Raw genomic sequence first — 22,997 nt, forward strand, 5'->3', positions numbered from 1 at the left:
CCGCTGTCAATCGAGCAGTTTAGTAAAATTGAATTTACTTCTGTAATATCCACTGGTTGCTCGTCATTGTACGAAATTGAAGCACTTTGTGATTCAGAACCATACTGTTTTCTATCCAAACCTAACAACGGCCCGATGTTATTGGCAGTACTAAAATGAATAAGAAAATTGTTTTTGAAAGTGATTCAAACACGCAGAGTGTTAGAGTTTGGAATGAACTCAAAATTATCTGATGCAGAATCAACTTTTCTTGCATTCAGTAACTTTATTGCTTTATTTAGATCTCTAATCATATAAGCGTCTGCTGGTATCTTAGCAGAAATACAAGCTCGGCCAGCCAGCTGGATCGATTGAAATGTGAAATCATCATTGATAATAGTTTTCACATTTGCCATAGAGTGCTAAACGAAAGCTGATACTAAACCTATTTCATATTGTTTATCGCTGTCAAGTTCGATTGGTGGATTATAGAATGCATAGAAGTTTGCACTGTTCGATATGGTCTTAGATGAGTGAAACAGTAATGACGTTGATAACATACTTATTTTATCTGATAGGTCAAAATGAACTGCCAGTTTGTGCTTTGCTGCTAACGAATTAATTCGCCACCAATCAAATCAGTATGTAAAATATAATATTCGTCGGAAGTTAGATAACCGTTTGATCTGAGATTATCTAACATATCAACTATTTCGTTGTTGATTTCTGTGCTCACATTTCCTGCTTCCTTTGATGCTATTAATAGCATTAACCGGTCAACTATTTCAGAGTTATAGATTTTGATGCCGTAGCCTGTCTTTTCCTCTACTCGTTTCTCATCAAGATATCCTGCAAGTGTACTTAATTTGTTTCTTCCATCGGCGAATTTTTTTCTTTATTATATTCTTAATCATCATAATATAATGACCTGCAATAATATATTTTCTGTATTTGTTATATACATTTCTTGCTTCTACCAGATCAGCTGATTGGATATCGTCAAGGACGCTCTCATTATCTGCTCTTATTGTTTTTAGTTGTGAAACTATTTTATTCCTTTTGTTATCTTTCATAAATTTTATTTCTTTTACTAAAGCTGATTTTTCATGATAGATTTTATCAAAGATTTGATCTTTTAGCGTATTGATAAAGTGCAATCTATGTTCCTCTTTTATTTCCTCTACAGTGACTTTTGTATTTCTTCATCTGATGTTCTCTGCTCGTCAATTTTATCATTTATTTATGGGTTTCAGCTAGTTTACTTATTTGCTCAATATTTTGTTCTGCAACTTTCTTCTGTCCTTCTTCAACTATACCAAGTGATCCTTTTTCTTTACGCTTTTCGAGATCTTCAGGTGACACTGCAGAAATATATGGCTTTTTGACAAGTACAGCTTCAGTCACATATCTAAAAAGTCTAGCAGTTTCTTCTACTGCCTGATGTTGTCCACTTCATTCCTGTTCGACTTTTTTCTTGAACGCGGTTATTGTTAGAACAAATTTCTGTAGAAGTTCCATTTTTATATGTATCTATTAGATTAATTTGTACAGTCCAAAAACTTGTCTATTCCACACATAAACATACGATTTCGATCTTGAGCTAGCTTATGATGCAAGAAAAAGTTGTATCTTTCATTACCAGTAGCGTAGTGATAAAGCTCAGCAAATTTATTTGTTAATATATCTCCGCACTGTTCTTGTGCTGTATTTTGTACGTCAGTATTGCCGAATCTAGCAAATAACACAAAATAACCTGTGTTTCGCCTGATTAATTGACCGATATTGTAAAATCCTTGTGCCAGATAGACTGCATTAGATTTTCTTTTGCGTGACAGTGAAACATACGATTTTATCTTATCCATATCGGCATTGCTTAGCGGTATGTCATTAAAGACAAGTATTTTATGCTCGTCTGAATCTAGCTCAGCAATTGTAATTAATCTCCAGGTTGTTTTATGATAAATATTATCACCGGCGCCAAGTTCATTATTTTTTTAGTTTTTCATTGTCATCGCTAAGCAGCTCGTATTTATTATACTATGGATTGATCGTGAAGATATAAATCGATCGTAGTTGAAGAGGTAAGTAACAGATTCAGAGGAAGATGATATTTGCCCGATCCATTTCGTCCTACTATGAGATAATGGCAGTCGTGGTTATTTTGCTGTTTGATTAAAGGCTCCGTGTCAAAATTCATTATGCTCATTCTATACTAGAACATTTTTATCTCGAAGTAATAATGAAAATGAGCTATTGCACAAAATTTGACACGTTAATCACGAGCTCAACAGAAGATGAAGTAGCTACAACCACTACGGCTAGTGTAGATTTCACAAACAATATAAAAAATCTGGAGATGCAATGATCGGTAACTTAAATATGTCAGGTCTCTGAGTGCTACACCTTGAAACAACATATCCACCTAATACGCAGATAAGCCACATTTCGTAAGTTTTGCACAGCTTAGTGCGGTCAGTAATGATAAGTTGTCGTTGTCAGGTGGAAAAATAACCGGAAATATCAACATGAATGGAAGAAAATTGTAAATTTGCAAACTGAATTCCCACCTCTGACTTGAATATCTCACAGCGGTAACTTTGTCACAACTTAGCGCCGCGGTGGACATTAACAAGTTATGATCTGGTGGAAATATGACTAGCTCAATATACATGATTGGAAAATTAATATTTAATACTTAACTTAATAATACAACTTTGACTAATAACGATTTTGTAACAAATATTAAGTTTGTCACGGTCAACTTTGTGATAAAATACGGTGACACTATGGTGGGAAATATAGAAATGGGATCTAACAAGATAACAATTACGGTAAATCCATCAACAACGTCAGATTTAATATTCAAAAATAACGTCGACAATATGATAGCAGGGAATACTGCATCAGGAGTAACGAAATCCGGTGAAACTATGACATGGGCTCGAATAAAATAACAACGACTTATAATCCAGTCACCCCATTTGATCTTATAAATAAATGATAGGCTGCCGCTGTGATAAGTGCAGCATCAGCAAGTACAATTACTGCTGTCGATGCCAATTATCTTAAAAATCTGGAAACACAGTTACAGGTGCAATCTATATGGCTGCCAATAATATAACTTCTACATATGTGTCTGTTTCTGCATTTGATTTTGTCAATAAACATTACGTGGATAGTGTTACCCAAACGCTTGTGATTGGCGGTAGTACAAAACGAGCTAAATATAGTGTCTATTACATTCCACATCTCGCTGATGTTGTTAATAATCGTTGAGATTTTGTTCCAACAGCGTTAAGTTATTATTCGGAGAATAATCCAAGTTATGCGTTTGAGTTTAAAAGCGTTACTAGCGAACCAGGGTGGACCACCAATTTAGAAACATCAAATTTCTGGATCAAAATACAGTGTCCAGTAGCTGATGAAATTTGGAAAATTCAACTACAAGTTATATTAAAATTTGGTACTGGGTATATACATAACTGGAGGTCAGAAGGAACAACTGATGATGAAACTTGGACTACTCTGTATTCGTCATTGAGTGCTTATGTTAGTACTTCTAGGCAATTTACACTTGATTCTGTAGTAACCACAATCAAGTACTTGTACTTCCGGACTTATGTTGTCAAAGCTGGAAGTTCTTACCCAGGTTTCACGATGTTTCATATATATACACTCGATGACCTAGAGTAGGTCTGGCAGGCAGGCACACTGTGATTTAATGTAACGGCAATATATAATGTCTATTAATCCTCCTCCGATCAGAGTCGCAAAATATTTATAATGTTAAACTAAACCCGAAAACGGAGATCCAAATAGCTGATGTTGATCAACTAGACCCAGAGAGCACTGAGGAAGCAAGAGCGGTAAACATAATTCCTTGAATGAAAAAATTAAATTTAGATTCACCCGGTTTAAATGAGAACAGTGACAACTTTGATAGAGGTGCTGGAATGAGAAGCCATCAACTGAGATACGCGATCAGAGACTTTGATATAATTATTAAATACTGTCCTGTAAGAGACTTAGACGTTAAAGATTATTTTTTTGGGATAAATACGTTACTTGAGCAAAATAAAGAAAATGTCTTGACGATCGATAAATCTAACCTTAAGAAAACAACATTTCATGGTGGTAAAAAGCCAGAGCAAGAACGACTTAAAAGATCTATGAAGAGATTGACAAACTAGCTGCAACACGAGAAAATAAGTTTCTTAACAATTGTAAGCTCTAAGACACATTTGCTTAACGTCGAGTATTTCGTGTGTTAGTCATGGACTAGTATGATAAAAAGACGCTGAAAATAGTAGATAATAGTACTGACACTAACCTGCTAACAACATCATATCTAGTTCTAATAGACTGTCTCACCGGCGATAAAGAAAAGTATAACGTATATCATATTAATGCTACACTGAACGCAGTATCAGATACTGAGTCCAGAACTGAGGTATGTGATGATATAATAACTGCAAAACCTGCAATTGATGAAGATTATGAAATACTTAATAACTTTTAAAAAATTGAAAAACTTTGAAAAAGAAGCAGGAAAGTTACTGACAGAAGCAAAATATAGAAATATCAGAGAACTAGTTGCTAGATACCTAAGTCTACCCAACAGTGACATAAATATAGAACGAGCAGATATTCGCGGTCTTTTCAGTTTTGCAACAGCATATGCAATTCTTAGGAAACTTTTAATACTTAAAAATTTTAAGCTGGGACAGTTATGTTATGTTGTTAGTTATATCGACGACATAGAAAATATTTAGCATGCTAGAGTCAATGATATTACTGGAATACCAAACTATTTTGATTCCCCCATTTTCATCCTCAGATCGTAAAGTTTCAACGGATAACAAGAATAATGAGATCTCATCTGAAGTGTATGATAGGTACAGAGATTTTTCTTGCTGATCCTGTTAAATACCTTCACTACAGCAATTGAAATAATTACTGAAACAGTTTCATAATGACAAAAAAGAAATAATCGACTTATCATATTTCATCAGGTCTCTCAGACAATGATAGGGCCGAGTTCATCAAATACTATAAATATTTCCGTAAAAAGAACTGTATTGTGTCAGACAAGCTAGAAAATATTATAGTAAAATAATAAGAGTGCTGAATTACATTCCAATGATATTAACAACATTGGGATTAGAGCCAGCAGGAAGAACTGCAAATCCATTGTTGTTGATAGTGTCAGGGGCAGGTGTAGCTCTATCAGCAATAAACAAAAAGATTGAGCCAAAATACGAGAATAAAAATACGTCTTGTAAAATAGCAATAACGACTTAAAATTAAATTCTTAATCAACTTCCAGCTTATCTGCGTGGTGAGAAGTTCATTAATTTAGATATGATACAGGAACTGCGAGTCAAAAACGATTGGCTAGTTGATATGATACCGAACAGAGCTATGAAATTTGAAAAACGATATCTAGTCAATTTTGTGTGAAATATGAAATATGGAAGATTGAGGATACCACGTTAAAGATGAAAAGAATTCATTTCGAGGGTAAGCATATGACTATTGTGCTTGACAATGAAAAGAACAGCACGTATTTCAAAAGGAGAAATAAGATAAAGCTGTCTTCGATTCACACAGAAATTTCGGATTATTTTAGTAAGCTTACCGGGGTTACACACTCACTTTCCAATGTTGTTGATAATCTTTACAATCCAATATCTCAGAATAAATACACAAAGATCACAGTTAATGATGAGCTAAAGAAATGTTATGTCGATGAACCAATAGTCTTAAATGGATTTTTTTTCAAGATGCTTGAACCTGGCTCTCTCATCAGCGGTAAGATTAATTTGTACTTATTCTGTCATGATGATGAGATTGATATAATAGCCAAAACTGAGGCTTTAAAAATATCTCGACAAGTAGCTGTGTAAAATATCGATTTTTTTATTACCTGTAAATCCCAGCGAGTTATGAATAGCGCATTAATAGCAGTCAGACATTCGACCTGAAATGGAAGAACCCAGCGTGTTAGGAATAATAAAATTTTATGTGAATATTGGGTAGAGTAAAGTTTTAGTCTTATTAAGTGAGCGTTTCTCTGGCAACCCTGGGGTGCTAATGCTCGGACACTCAAGACATCAGCACTGGCCCTCTGTTATTCAACAGCCGAATATTGCGTTCCTATCTAGGTTCGATCATCCCTTACCAAGTTAAATGATGTCGAGATCCACTCAACTATACGCATAAACTCTAGAACACTAAGTTCTACTCCTTTACCACGGCTGCCGATACGCAGAAACATTCCTCCTCCACACCTGCGTCGACAGGAAGCTACCACAAATGTGTTGGCTACGGTTTTTGCCAGTGAGAAACTTCCACTGTACATGGACATCACCTCACATTGTGCAGTCAAGCTTGTCCTATGGATCCAGGCCACTGACTCTTCCTGTTGCTGTCGAACACTACAGACCATTTTACACATTGTGAACAACTGTCCATTGACAAAGTTCCACGGTGGACTGCAGGCTCTGCAACTTGCTGATGATGAGGCTAGTAAAAAGCTGAACACGAGCTGCACGCGATAATATATCATGTTTATTCCGATAGAAAGTACGTCGCAATATCTTGAGGCTATTTAATGTGTTTGAAAATTACCAAATTTTAGAGTCCAGTCTCATAACTATAAAGAAAGTTAGTATTTAATGTTATTTACTAAAAATGACACCAAAAATCTATAATCATGGAAGCTAACACACATAATATAGGTATACAGAACTTTTAAAGCACAATCACTTTTAAGAATTTTAAATGACCTTTCACTTATATAAAATTGGCGCTTGTACACTTGTACAGTACACCCATCAACACTTACACTTAAGTAAAAGGTAAACAATTCATGGTCTGTGTTGTCCTCCGTGAAAAGCACATTTTTTTCAAGAAGATTCTCGCTACTGTAGAATAGGATTTAAATATTTGAGGCAAAAGAAAAAACGTGATCATAGCATGGACCAATGTAGAATTTGTGACAAATCTTCCTGCGAATTATTTGCGTGAGTAAAACGTAGTGTGACTTGCATTTTTGTACCTAAAAGCTGATTGGAGAAGTGAACCCTTTTTCCCCATATATGGACCGTTTATTTGTTTGGGAATTTACATTCGTGGTTTGAAAAACTGCAAATATTACGATAATGGTATACCATGAACAATAGATACTTTACAGTATGTTATCATAAAAAGGTTTGATATTTGTTTTGAGATAAATATTTATAAAACCCATTCATGTGCATCAGGCCATAGAAGCGTTTAAGCTGATATCTCCAATCAGACATTTGCAATGACTGGGATCGACTTAGATATCTTTACACACACACACACACACACACACACACGCACACACACACACACACACACACACACACACACACACACACGTGTGTGTTTATCCATGTATGTGTGTTCGTGCGTTTAGAATCGATCCTCGAAATTGTAAAAGAAAGCTTATAACCATAAGGAAAGACGGTATACTGAGCAACAAAATAAATCTAAATGACCAATAGCACTGAATTCATTTTTTAATCGTACATATATAGAGAATCTCAAATATGTTATTATATGTTATTGACCTTACGAAAAAAGGTAAATAATGTCCACCTCTTGCGAGCCTTGGCCGAAAAAAGTTGGTCAGCATTCAATGAGCTTTTAAAATTTAACATTAAACCAGCGTCGATTTTAGATTGTTTATTGGAAATAGCGTAGAGAGAAAGAAGAAAAATATTTCCATTCATTCTGACTCAGATGTTTGTCCATTCTTTAATTGTGCGTGTAAAAAAGCCCTGACGCTATTTTAATTAATAATGCGCAGTTCTATTACTTCTAACATTTAAGAAGTATTATAATTCAAAGAGTAACCGTCATTCCCAGTCAATAGAGCATTTGATACCGACAATATTTTAAGGCTGGATCTCCAATTGAAACTCCTGTGTGATGATTCAGTCTTAGGCAAGTCGGATACATCGATTTTGCTGAGAATGTTTACTATGTTTCCACGAAAAATGTTTCAATTTCACTGCTAAATGTATCTTACGTGTCATTTTAAATGTATATACAAGTAGATGTGCATGTAACATTTACACTATTATTTATTCTAAGCTCGATATTGGATTCCTTACAACATCAACAATAATTAAAATATAGATTTCACTGTTCTTCAGATGCTGCACTTTTCTTGTTCAAATATTTTGTAGTCATATTTACAATCGCATTCGCATTTAGATTTTCCTTCCATTTGTAGTTATGAAATGAACAGAGGAGTGGTACCAGCAGATAGGAATAAGGCCATTTCCAGCGATTATGAGAGACTAAGGAATAGCACGGAGGATAACAATCCATGTGCAGAACTGCAAGGTACACAATCTTTCTACAGCAAGATCAGCATTTCAAGTACGATATTGGCAAATATGATCTTTTTCGTTCAAATAGGAGAAACACGTCTAAATTCAAATGATGATTTTTATTTTATTTATAATTTAGTGGTTCCTGGATATTGTTCTATTAGGTAGGGGTACTTAAGTATTAGTATGTTTTGCTACAATCTGATTAAAATCAGATCTCCGCTGTCCTAGATGGAGATCTGACGATGACCGCTTAGGGGTCATGTTCTGGTGACCTCTGAATTAGCCAATGGAAATGCAGCTTCCAAAATCTGAAAGTGAATCCAATCCTTCGTTACACATTCATGCTCTTCATCCACAATGCTCAGTCTCCAAGCGTGAAGAGATAATACTTCATCTGATTGGCCGATAAAATTTGCGATTATGGTAATAACATGAGTGGCCAGAACATGACCCATAGCGCTTGCAGTCAGATCTTCATGTAAAAGTAGAATTATGATTTTAATCAAAATGATTTTGCTAAGATGACAAAAGAAACATAGTTTTAAAATGTATTATAATTGATCTCATCATCATTAATTAGCTTGAAATGTTATATTGCAGACATAGCTAGTGTCTTTTCTATAAATATAGTCTTCTCTACACTAGGCATCTGCTACCAGTAATAAGATCTATAAAGCAAGCTAGATTTTCATGGTACATGCATTAGACTTAATTTTCCCAGATGAAACAAAATTCTATATATAAGATCCATCACAAAACTATCTATAAATGTATCATGCTTCCAAATCTCTTGAACGATGACATGTAAGTACAATTATTTCATGTCTGCGTATTATTCTATTTTCAGAGCATTCAGCAATGAATATGGAAAGCGTGTCAAGGTAACTATAAGATTTCCATGTGTTCTTTATATCCACATATTGCTTCGTTGAATCATTATCACTGAAATGCTCTTGAACACTTTAAATTCAATTTCCATCCATTACAAGATCTCCGCTCATTTTATCGCCGGATTTTATAACATTCAGTTTTGTATTCACATCGACATCGTTTTTAATAGATGCAACCAACACGTCAGAATTTCTGATTCCCTCACATTCACCGATTTCAACCATGTTCTTTGCTACAGCACCTCGCAGCTTTGTAATAATATTTTGAATTTCCATGTTAGATAATTTAAATTTTCGATTACTAGCTTCATACACCACATGCACACACGGGTTAACATCAGTAACAACCCGGCTGGTCAGCTCAACCAAATCGGTTTTGGTGGCGAGCTTGCTCTCACGCGCATTAGCGCCGTGTCGGGCTGACCAACGTCCGTAACTTTTGATAATGTTTATTTATATAGTATCAAGTGTACTTTCTTAGTTACAGGGTAAAATCAATAAGTGCCAGTTGTGTTGGACATCCCACAAGTGCATGTAACGCTTTAATAATACTATGTACACATCGTAGCTAGTCCGATTGAATTTCTAACGTCAGAGTCGATAGAAGACTTTGTCTGCCTTGGTGTAACAATAAGCAGCTTCAAATGGTGGCGCTAGCCCATATCAGTCAAGTGGGTGTCACACTGTATGTGACCCAGTGAGCCCCATGTCCAAACAAAAGGATAAATGTGATGCCACTCACCATTTTTACCTGAAATTTGCTCACACTAACAGAGTGTATATTGGCCGAGAAAGGAACACAGTAGTTGGTAATGACTTGTCCAAATTCCAAGAGCCAGATAGCGGCCATGAATGAAACTCACATAGATGAGGAACAGCAACTCAAGGAAGCCGGACATGACTAAACCTTCTTCAGTACTCTGACGGTCAGAACAGCATGCTGAAGTTGATTTTGTGTTTGCCATCAAATCACAGACAGTCAACGAGCTCACTAATCTCGCAAAGGGCATGAATGGCACGCTAATGCAGAAGCAACTCCCACTGTGTAGAAAAAGACATGCAACTATCAACAGCCCCTATATACCCACAATGACCAACGAAGATGAAGTTAACGAAAAATAATCATTATTCATACAGACGATATCACAAACTGTAATTTTTGGCTAAAATACCTGCAGCACATTGTATGCCACACATATATGATCGGAGTAATAATGCATACATATTTGTGGCTTTCTTGAGTTGAGGTATGTTCATAATAATATATGATTATATCGCCGATAAAATGTAATGTACTAAATTTAGATAAATTGGAGTGAAATAAATTCATGACGCAAGCAACATGGATATATTATTAAAGGTAAAGATGTAACGATTAAATAAACGTTTCAGATGGATTCATGGATGTCTAGAATCCAGGTAAGTGGTATACAGTATATTTGCCTTATTATGACTATTCTCTTTTGTTTCTCAGGTAAAAACCTAAACGCGATCAAACTCGATATAATATTTGTCTGTATCATATTCAGCGAAACATAATGACAAGACATAAATCCCAATGACGTTAACAATAACCCAATATAAACTATATTAAGCCAAGCAAATGAGCTGCATTGACTCGATGGTTATTGTGCTGTAGTTGCTACTGAAAGTAGTGGGGATTCGAGTTATGGACAGACCAGGCCCCCTTTGATTTAAGTAGAGTTTTTCTGAGCAGAACATTTAACGCCAGTTCCATTCGCGTAATCTTATATGTCATGTATATATGTTTCATTTAGCACCAACACAAAACTACAGTAAAAGAAAGAGATAAACAAAAACTCTGGCAATATTAGTCAACAAAGCTCTAAATTCTTTAAACGAATTATGTCCCCGTTTTCATAGTCTCAAGAAAACGGAGATTAGACCAAGTGTGATGTACATTAATGTAGTAGTATTAGCTGATTCCGATACTACCCGTGGCTGTTGACACAGAGTGGAAAGCTACATCTTGCTGCCTTTGGAAAGTCTTCGCTGATGGATCAGACGGCCAAGCAGATATCCATTGCCCCATCCACCGCCTATCAGTCCCGGCTGTAAAGGCAGATGGCAGGAGCTGTCTGATCACCGCTGGTCATCAGTTCAGGTGCAGTTGGACCTGATGCCCTTACACTCCAGACTCGTCTTCAGACGTCTCGATATTGTCGTGACTCGGGCAAGAGAGCAAGGGTGACTCTGCGCAACATTCCCTAATTTAATCCCAAGTCATGCGCACGTCATGACATTATTCCGCTCCCCCGAGCATATAATTTCTAGTCTTGTGGCGATTTCCAAGCGGCAAATCAGCATTTGTGGATATATTGGGAGCTGTGCATACCTACACACAGACCAATCAAGGGATGGGTAGCTTTCTACTAGATTCAAGTAGAAGATTAAAACTGAAGTCCCTTGAACTACTGAGGAACAATATTTAGGAACACGGTGCTTAAGTCTGTAGCATGAGAAAGGGACTAGAAAAGGTGTCAAAAATGCTTGCTTCACAAGAAACCTGGTCAGCGTACTGCGGCTGACACAAAGTAGCCTCAAATATCTAAAATCAAACAAAAATATAATGGTGACGTCACTTACCATCGGGCAGCTCACCAGCAGATAGACCAGAAAGAAAAACAGATTTAACTGGACATATTAGACATTCAGATAGCGACCATGAGTGAAATTCGCTGAAGAAGGGTGACTGAACAAAGTAGGAGACGGCTACACTTTCTACTAGAATGGACGAAGTAAAGACGAGCGTCCTAATGTTAACGTTGAAGTTGCTTCCAATCACAGCTAATCAGCAAGCTTACAAATCTCTCCAAAAGTAGTGAATGCAGATGAGACATCCATTGTTTGCACAAAGACGTGCAACTATCAACAGCGCCTATACGCCCCAACGTAACCATCTCAGATGAAGTTAAAGGCAAATGTATATCAAACATTCATGCTGACAATATCGTCTGATGGATCTGTGGCATTGTATTGGGCGATATGTGTAATAATGGTACTAATACAGACTGAGCGTGGCTTCAAGTTTTAGTGTTGAATTTGAAGTTGTTTTATGCTGCGAGTAACTTTCTGTTATTGGTAACTGAACCCAGGAACAAGCACGTCGTTGATAATTTACCACATATTTCAGTCTTTTGGTGTACATTTTCATATCGCTCATACGTTTCCAAATATTATGAGATCTCGAAATCACTGGAACAGGATTGGTTGATCAACTTTAACCATGTTTAACTAGAACTAAAGTTTCTTCTCTTTCGTCATGTTAATTTAAGGCTTTCTAGTTGGCTACACGTTAAATGGTCTCAATTTTTATACTTAACATACATTGAATAGCAATATATATGTTGAAACCATGATTGTCAACTAGACCCCTCTCAAGTGTCATATGTGTGGGTCCGTTATATTTATTTATTCGACTGTAGAAGAAATAATAAATTACACCGGAAATCGCACAAGGAAAATCTGGCCCTTTATAATTTTGGCAGCCCACTCCCCCAAAACTTGACCTGATCCAGTCCTAAAACTCTTGGAGAGATTTTGCATTTTGGTAATGCTCTTTCTAATCTATATTTGAGGAAATATACTACAGTAGAGTTTGAAATCTAGAAACAGTGACAATATATCGTGAGACTGATGCCTTTTGATCTTCTAATTAATTATCACAAGGTAAGGGTTTTCCAACTAATTATCACAAGATAACGGTTTTCTAATTAATTATCACAAGAAAACGGTTTTCTAATGATATATTATGAAATTAAAAGAGTGCCATAAAACTGCTTAGATTTGTAGGACAAAATCCAACATCAAGCACAAAACGAATAAGGCAAGATAGTTTATTTGATTGATATTGTTTTGCTTGGATACGCATTGCTTCATGATTAGACACACACTGCTAGAAAACAAAAATCAACCGACCTTTGCATACAAGTTTGACGTTTGGGAGGCTCTAACTTATCATTGACCTACAATATTTGAGAAGAATTACAAATGAAAATATCAAATGCATCAACTTGTAACATTATTAGCTATTAAGTGCATCAAGTTGCAACATTATTAGCTATTAAGTGCATCAACTTGCAACATTATTAGTATTAAATGCATCAACTTGTAACATTATTAGCTATTAAGTGCATCAAGTTGCAACATTATTAGCTATTAAGTGCATCAACTTGCAACATTATTAGCTATTAAATGCATCAACTTGTAACATTATTAGCTATTAAGTGAATCAACGTGTAACATTATTAGCTATTAAATGCATCAACTTGTAAGATTATTAGCTATTAAATGCATCAACTTGTAACATTATTAACTATTAAGTGCATCAACATATAACATTATTAGTTATTAATTGCATCAACTTGTAACATTATTAGCTATTAAGTGCATCAACTTGTAACATTATTAGCTATTAAGAGCATCAACTTGTAACATTATTAATTATTAAGTGCATCACCTTGTAACATTATTAGCTATTACATGCATCAACTTGTAAGATTATTAGCTATTAAATGCATCAACTTGTAACATTATTAACTATTAAGTGCATCAACTTGTAACATTATTAGTTATTAATTGCATCAACTTGTAACATTATTAGCTACTAAGTGCATCAACTTGTAACATTATTAGCTATTAAGTGCATCAACTTGTAACATTATTAGCTATTAAATGCATCAACTTGTAACATTATTAGCACATAACTATTGTACTTAAATTCTAGGTCTGAAGTTGGAATAAATATTTGTGAAATTGACGGAAATAATGAGAGCCCCAGGATTCGTATGTCTGAGGCTTCTTCCTACTTAGAAGTTCAAGGTGGGTCAGACATGCCTTCGCCCTTAATTATTCACGCTTTTAAGTCGATAATATTTACGTGTATCTAGTAAATGGAATAATCAATCAATTACTTAAGTTCACAAATACATGAGCAAATGTATGCAGACGGAATTATAATTATGGTTGTACTGTTTATTTTTGTTGTTTTTCATATTTTTGTGTCTGTAGTTAATTATTACATGTCAGTATTACCATGTTTGCAAAATATGAATTGTAAAATTAAATGTCGCGTTTTATTTTGCAAAAAAGATAGTAGCTATGTAAAGGAGAATTTGTAATTCTTGAATATTTGGCAGATATGCATATTGCAAATATCCATTTTAATCTTCCAAACGTAGGTGCGCAATATAGCTGTAATTATTTGTTTTCCGACAAAAATATTTTTAAACGTCTTTTAAGAATGGAATGAGTGTACTCATCGATCATTTCATATCTTACAACAGGGAGCAGGGAAGAAGAAATTGCTAGGTCAGTATGGAACATTTAGCTATTAAGATATATTAAAAACGTGTATCCATTTGCGAATGTTTAGACGAAGTTCGACATAAAAGACTGCACAGTGTTGCGAACTGCAGATAAACAACGTGAACTTAAAGATGCATACTTTTGGCAAGTAAATTTAAAATTGATTTATTGATGTGTATATTTATATGGCATCAAACGATGATACTTGCATACTTTGGTGCATCTGAAAACTGCTATTTAACATCTTATGTTCAAGTGATTCTAGCGCCGATAAAATGTAATGTAAACGATTTAAATAAATTATAGTGAAAACAGTGTAGATCCAACATGGATATATTAAGATAAACAGGCAACATGTTAATCGACCTTTCCGAAGGACTAAAATGTACACGAGTCCAGGTAAGGGATATACTAATTATTTTTCTTGTCCCAATTCTCTTGTCTTCCTAAAGTAAAAACCTAAACTCTGTTAACTCGATATTATAGTTTTCTGTATCATATTCGTCAAAACGTATTAACTATAAAGGAACTAAAATCTTACCATAATGCAATACACAGCATTAAATCATGCATAGAAGATGCGGTGACTAAGTGGCTACTGTGCTGTAGTTGCTACCAAATGGATGCGGATTCGAGCTATAGACAGATCAGGCAGGCTTGATTTCCGTTGCGGTTTTATGAGATGAGCATTACATGCACATTATCAACTATCATGTATATAGGTGTGATTTAACACGAACCCAAAAATACAGCAAAATAAAGGAAACAAACAAGCAGGCTAAAACAACAGCAGCAAGAACAGTTTTAGTGAACAAATCTCTCTCACCTTTAAACAGTTTCAGATCCCTATTTCCTCGCCTCACGGAAACGGTGTTTAGACCATGTGCAATGTACGATAACGAATTACTATTAGCTGCCACCGTAAGTAACATTATGTGATACTACTTACGACTGTTGATCCAGAGTGAACAGTTGCTCTCTCTGGAAGGTCCTTTCTAGTGGTTCAGGTGCCCGAGCGGAAGGCTGACCTTACCTGGACAGCGCAGGACATCAACCCAGATGCAGGAGGACTTGACGGGCACGGCCATTCAATATTACCAGACGTATCAACATTGTCGAAACACTGGATTCAATACAGTTCTACCCCACTCTAACCGATACTTTCAAGTCGTGAGGCGATGGCCAAGCAACAGCGTAACACGTATGGACACACTGGTGGATGTAGCTAAAGACCTGTATACATGTGGTTCAGATGATAAATATTCCACTGGACCCAAGCATTAGTTGAATTAGGCAGTCCCCTGAGCGACTGAACAGCCACATTTGGATTACTCCGCTAAATTTAGTAGCATAAGAAAGTGATTAGAAAAAGTAGTCTGATATTTCATTCGTCACTTTAATCCTGGTCGATATTCAACTAGAAGATAAAGGTGACGCCATTCGCCATCGGTGCCAGGAATGTGCGCAGATAGACCAAATGGAAGAATATATCTAGCTGGTAGAGAATTGGTCAGATTTAAGATCCAGATAGCACCCTTGAGTGAAAACATTGTTCTGAAGGGCTGATCAGTAAAGAATTCCCTAGTAAAGATAATGTGTTTGCAATTATATCACAGCCAGACCGCACGCTCATAGGTTTCCAAAGTGCGTGCATAATAATAATAATGAGGACTCTGTATAACGCCTAATCTCTAGAAGATCTAAGCGCTTTACAACTTTAGACAACACCTATAAGATAAGAAACATAATAATATTATTACAAAAACAAACAACATGAAATTAGAAAAACATTTTTAAAAAATAATAAAAAACATACTGAGAATATTTCAGGTAGGAAACATTATTAGGTCATTAAGCTTGTTCTTGCTGTCGAAATAAGTGAGTTTTGAGAGCCCTCTTGAATGTGATCACTGTGTCTTTGTGTCTACGTTCAGTGTGCAATTCATTCCACGTTGCTGATCCCTGGCATGCAAAAGAACGCTGTCCATATGACTTTGTTTTCATACTTGGAATAATGAGTATACGATTGTCAGAAGAGGAGCATAAGTAGCTTGCTGATGTGTACACATGGGTGAGGTCAGAGTCCGACAGTGAAATGTAGCACAGAGAACAAATGTTGTGTTTGATTCTGGATCGACTGGATAGCCAGTGTAGGGTACAGAGCAGCGGGGAGGTGTGCTCTGATCGTGGTACTCTAAGTATGATCCGAGCAGCTGTGTTTTGAACTTTTTGAAGTTTCTGGAGTAGATATTGAGATGAACCAGACAGAATTGAGTTACATTAGTCCAGTCTTGAAAGTACTAATGAACACAAAAGTGTTTTAGTGGCATCAACTGAAAGATATTTGCGAATTGAGCTGATGCGTCTCAGCTCAAGATATGCAGCCTTGCATATGTTCATGACATGTTGGTGCAATGTGAGAGTACTGTGCAGAGTAACACCTAGGTTTCGTACTGATTGTGTGAATTTAATGTTGGCGTTGCTGATATTTATTGTTTTAGGTAAAGGATGTGAATGAGAAAGTCTTTGTGTTGTGATCAGAATGGCCTCAGTTTTATCATCATTCATCTGCAGCTTGTTACAAGTCATCCATGATTTCACATCAGTAGTGCACCTCTCTACACCTTGGATGGTAGCATCAACTTCAGTTGGGTGGCTAGATTTGTATATTTGCGTGTCATCAGCGTACAATTGATGAGACACTGGGTGATGATCTATGACACTTGAGAGCGAATGAGTGTACAGAATGAAGAGAACAGATCCAAGAACAGACCCCTGTGGAACACCACAACATAGATCAACTGGGTTGGAGTGTATTCCATTTGCAGATATTTTTTGTGTTCTGTTGACCAAGTAGGACTTGAACCACAGTAAGGATGTATCATGAATGCCAAATACATGCTGGAGACGGTGAAGTAATATATCATGGTCTATAGTGTCAAATGCTGCAGACAAATCAAGGAGGGTGAGGACTGTAATCTTTCCGCTATCCAATGCAGAGAGAATGTCATTAACTACTTTTAGAAGAGTAGTTTCAGTACTGTGGCAAGGGCAATATGCAGATTGTACATTGCTAAAAAGACTGTTTGAATTTAGATGAGATACAAGCTAGGATAGAACAACCTTTTCTAAGATTTTTGAAATGAATGGGAGATTAGAAACTGGGCGGTAGTTCTTTAAATCGTTATGGTCTAGTGTTGGTTTCTTCAGCAGAAGCTTTACAATGGCAGTTTTGAAAAATTATGGGAATTCCCCAGATGAGAGAGAGGTATTAATAACATCAGTTAGTGAAGGCAATACTGGATCTAAGCACTCAAGCAGCAGTGATGTTGGAATTTGATCAAGTTCACGTGACTTTGGTGCACTCTTCATCAGGATTGTACGTACGATATCCATAGAGACAGGTTCAAATGCTGCTAATGGTTGCCGCTCAAATTCTGTATCCCAACTGTATGGTGACGACGAGTCAATTGAAATTGTGGTGTCAAGCTTATCTCTAATGGTTTGTACTTTGTCACGGAAAAAATTTGCAAACATGTCCGGAAGGTCAACTTGAGAGAAGGTAGTTGGAAGTGGTGTTGATTTGTTACTTGACATTAGCTTCTTAGTAATCTCGAAGAGCTCTTTGCAGCTGGAACTTTCCATGATCTTAGTAGTGTAGTGGGCTGATTTCGCTGCATAGACTATATTTGTGACGTTCTTCTTAGCGACTTAATAGATTTGCTTATGAATAGTGAGTCTGGTGGAAAGCCAGAGCCTCTCAACTTTACGGCGGTCTCTTTTAGCAGTGCGAAGCTGGTCCCTAACACTGCTATACCATGGATACCACTTTTGAATTGATACTCTGCACTTGGTAGCTGGGGCATGTTTGTCATGTAATGAACGCAGACAGTTATGAGTTGTTCTGCGGTAGGAGGTAAGCAAGTTGTTAGGTTAGCTTGGATGTCGTGCATTAATTTGGTTCTATTTATCATACGGAGGATTCTCTTAGTAGCAGATAAATGTGGAGGGTTAGGGACTGATACATTAAGATGGCATATAATGCAGAGGTGATCTGATGGAAAGTCATGGGATACCAGGGAGGACCGTAGAATGTTATCATCAGGTCTATGAAGAATCCAGTCTAAAATGTGACCATGTTTATGGGTGGGTTGGTTAACTGACTGTTTGATGTTGAAAACATTAATGGAATCTAGGAGTTTTGATGTATTTGAGTTTCCGTGACAGTCAAAGTGAAAGTTGAAATCTCCAAGAACAATCAAGTTGCCACCTATCAAATTTCCATAGTCCAGGAGATTCGGAAACTGCTCCAAAAAGAGAGAATCAGCCAGTTTTTTTTCTACTAGGAGGAGGGCGATATAGGCAGAAAAAATGGACTGACCTTTGCTCCAGTGCGAGTGTGGTTTGGACTAGTTCAAACGACGTGTGGTCGAAATTGAATGTTGTGTAGTAGTTCAGACGTTTTATCATGGAGTTCTTTGTGATGACAGCAATTCCACCTCCGCGAGAATTACGGGGGAACGACTTGATGGAGTAACCAGTAGGTGTTAGATCCGCACACCTGGGCTCATCGCCTGATGTTTTTAGCCATGTTTCTGTCAAGAATAATATGTCAACCTTTTCATCGTTGATAAAATTAACTATTTCTGTGCGTTTTTCCGGTGGTCCTACTGACTGGGCATTGAATAATGCAATGCGCAGAGGTATTTCTTGGATAGTTGACATAAAGGTTGACGAATTAATTGGGATTTGAATTAGGTTATCTAAATTAACGGTCGAAATTTTTTAAATGGTTGTGTCGAAATGAGGGAGATAACTGGAATTCTTCTTCCTGTTCTTTGAAACAACTTTTCTTTTTTCGCTTCTGTTTACATTTAGGTAATGATGAATGTAGTCCCAGCTCGTTTAGTCTAGAGCACAATGTAGTGTGGAGAGCCAAGGAGTGAACATTTAAAGCAATTAATGAGGGTCCATCGTAGCATAAACGGGTTGACAGGCGAATATCACATGATGGCGGTTTGTTCAAAAACAGTGGAGCAAGACAGCTGAGAAAAAGTCTAATTATTCTCGTTTCCAAAACAAGGAGATGAAGAAACACATACGAATTTAACAACCAATACATAATGAACACAATAACGAAGATGAAAACAGGCAACAAGCACAAATATCGTGAAAACGGCACTAAAAACGAGATAGCTGCTTCAAGGCGGTTAAGCGATAGCGGCCATCTTGTTTTTCAATGCCAGAATGACAGACTAATACAAATGCACCCACCATCACCCTATCTAGATTAGAGAAAAGACACATTTTACAAAGACCTGTAACCTCTAATTTATAAAATACCGAAGGTGGACAAGCTAAATACTAGATTATTCCCGAATCACCAGGAATTCATCAGCAAAAATGACCTTGACGAATGCAATAACAACGAACTCCTTCTACTGAAGAAATTCGTTGAACACGACTAGACCTCCTAAGAACCAACAATCTTCCGACTGCCAAAAGAGCAACATGACATCTTGACTACACCTGCAATCCAACCACTGGCATATCACTGACTAAGTAAACATCAGGAGAAGAGAAAGGAAAGTCCAAGGCCATTAAAAGATCAGAATGCTGGACTAATCACGAGCTCATAATTTCCGGTTCTATATCCCGATTCAGCCAAGCAGACGAAAACAAGCCGGAAAAATCACCCCAAAAGATAAAAATCTCCAAATTACAACTAGAGAATATGAAACAGGCACATGTTGTAGAACTGAGCATCTAAAAGCATCTGATGATAAATCCGTTAAGTTCTAAGAAAACTGGACAACTTACACAGACTCTGTTTTCAAAACGCTCAATCCCATCACTCACAAAATTCAAGATTGGCTTCATAAGAACGAATAGACAATAGGGAGAATACTGAACCGAAATATCGATTCCACAAGTTCTATTTATAAAACAGCACTTCATCAGCATAGCTTCAACAATATCAATGGGACTTTCCAATCTAAACCCAGAAAATTGCAAGTCATATGAGATTCAGTCATACAGATACATAAATGATATCAACATTTCTTTGTTGATTTGAAGACAATCAATAGACCGCATTTATAAGGAATATCTACAATAATGAGTGCTGATAGCGCCACGCTGATCACTTACAAACAAAATATACTTCAAATAGGGCCAGAACATTTAAACGGCGTCCTCGATCAACAGTGATCTATCAGCGAGGAGGCAAGTGTTCGACTGCCCCAAATGGAAATCAACATTGCACTTGATGACTGAAAATGTGAAAGCAATTGAACCGCTGTCAAAAAGGAAAGCACATGGGACAGATTCTTTACCAGTAGAATTTTACAAAGAAGGATGTTCGCACATGAACTAAATGAACCCCTCCAGTCAATGTTTACATCTACTTGCTATCAAAACGCGAAAATAAATCCTTGCCAGAATTCTACTGAATCGTACTTTTCGTCATATCTATCAAGGGCTCAAGCCTGAGCGACAGGGTGACTTCACGAAAGGACCAGGGACTACAGACATGACGTTTACAACTCGTTAACGCCAGGAGAAATGCCAGGAACAATACTCCAAGCTGTACACGACATTCATTGATCTGGCAAAAGCCTTTGACACCGTTAGTCGTGGAGTTTCTGAAAGATCATAACAAATTTGGTTGACGGAAGGGATTCGTTGTAATTGTACAACAATTTCATGGTGGCATGCTCGCTTGCATAGTGGATAACGGGGTATCACTTGAATCATTCCAAGTCACCAAAGAAATCAGACAACTGACATCACTCCTCTTCAATATGATGTTCTCTGCAAAGCTTACCGACGCCTTCTGTGACTATATGTGTGTGTGTGTGTGTGTGTGTGTGTGTGTGTGTGTGTGTGATGAAATCACAGATGGGATGGGCAAAGCATGTCACCAGGATGTCAGACTAGCGTCTGCCAAAGATCTTCTATGGTGGGGGGGGGGAGGCTGAAAGAAGGAGAGCGACATCATGCTTCAAAAATTCCATCAAGTCATCTTTAAAGCATTTAAACATTGGCTTTGGGTCCTGAATATTCTCTCAGAGGATCATTCCACCTTGCGCAGTCTCTTCCATACTGGAGCTGATGAGAAATGTAGAGGCGGTGCTAAAGCGCGAGCAGCGTAAAACTTGGAACTGAATCAAGTAACCCCCAAATGACAACTCGTGCCCAGTATGCCACCAACTGTCCGGACCACAAATTGGCCTTATCAGCCATTCAAGTGCACACAGACGCTAAAACCAATTTCTAATCTGATGATCATCTTCGAACAGAAAGTTCAGACAAAAATCATTAAAACAAATCAATTATTTGAATCTGCAAAATATGGATCAGGTAGTATTTCCACATATGCATTCTTTACTTTCTACGGTCATATTAAAGTGTTTAGACAGTATCGTGTTAAACAGTATGCTTGGATAAATTCTGTTTGGATAGATGAGTAAAAGTAAGTAAGTAAGTAAGTAAGTAAGTAAGTAAGGTAAGGTAAGGCAAGGTAAAGTAAGGTAAGGTAAGGTAAGGTAAGTAAGTAAGTAAGTAAGTAAGCAACCAAGAAAGCATGCATGCATGCATGTATGTATGTATGTATGTATGTATGTATGTATGTATGTATGTATGTATGATTGTGTGTGTGTATGTATGTATGTATGCATGCATGTATGTATGTATGTATGTATGTATGTATGTATGTTTGTATGTATGGATGTATATATGAATGGATGGATGGATGGATGGAAGGATGGATGGATGGATGTATGCATGTATGTATGTATGTATGTATGTATGGATGGATGGATGGATGTATGTATGGATGGATGGATGGATGTATGTATGTATGCATGGATGGATGGATGGATGTATGTATGTATGGACGGATGGATGTATGTATGTATGTATGTACGTACGTACGTATGTATGTATGTGTGTGTGTATGTATGTATGTATGTAGGTATGTATGTATGTATGTACGTACGTACGTACGTGTATGTATGTATATATGTATGTATCTATGTGTGTGTGTATGTATCTATGTATTTACGTACGTACGTGTATGTATGTATATATGTATGTATGTATGCATGTATGTATGTACGTACGTACGTACGTATGTATGTGCGTGTGTGTGCGTGCGTGTATGTATGTACGTACGTACCTGCGTACGTACGTATGTATGCATGCATGTATGTATGTATGTATGTATGTATGTATGTATGTATGTATGTATGTGTGTGTATGTACGTACGTACGTATGTATGTATGTATGTATGTATGTATGTATGTATGTATGTATGTATGTGTGTGTGTGTGTATGTACGTACGTACGTATGTATGTATGTATGTATGTATGTATGTATGTATGTATGTATGTATGTATGTATGTATGTATGTGTGTGTGTGTGTGTAT

General features: G+C 36.7%; 1 protein-coding gene across 1 annotated transcript in view; it reads left to right on the top strand.

The window, feature by feature from the left end:
• The window catches only part of LOC149805452 (uncharacterized), a 54,130-nt gene that overhangs the window by 23,446 nt on the left and 7,687 nt on the right, over positions 1-22,997 (top strand). The window contains exons 6-9 of the mRNA XM_089934222.1: positions 8,246-8,358; positions 9,196-9,229; positions 13,986-14,080; positions 14,545-14,569. Of these exons, the coding sequence (XP_089790348.1) occupies positions 8,246-8,358; positions 9,196-9,229; positions 13,986-14,080; positions 14,545-14,569 (267 nt within the window). The remainder of the gene's footprint in view (positions 1-8,245; positions 8,359-9,195; positions 9,230-13,985; positions 14,081-14,544; positions 14,570-22,997) is intronic.

This window comes from Sinohyriopsis cumingii, chromosome 2, assembly GCF_028554795.1.
Source record: "Sinohyriopsis cumingii isolate HCF-2022 chromosome 2, ASM2855479v2, whole genome shotgun sequence".
NCBI lineage: Eukaryota > Metazoa > Mollusca > Bivalvia > Unionida > Unionidae > Sinohyriopsis > Sinohyriopsis cumingii.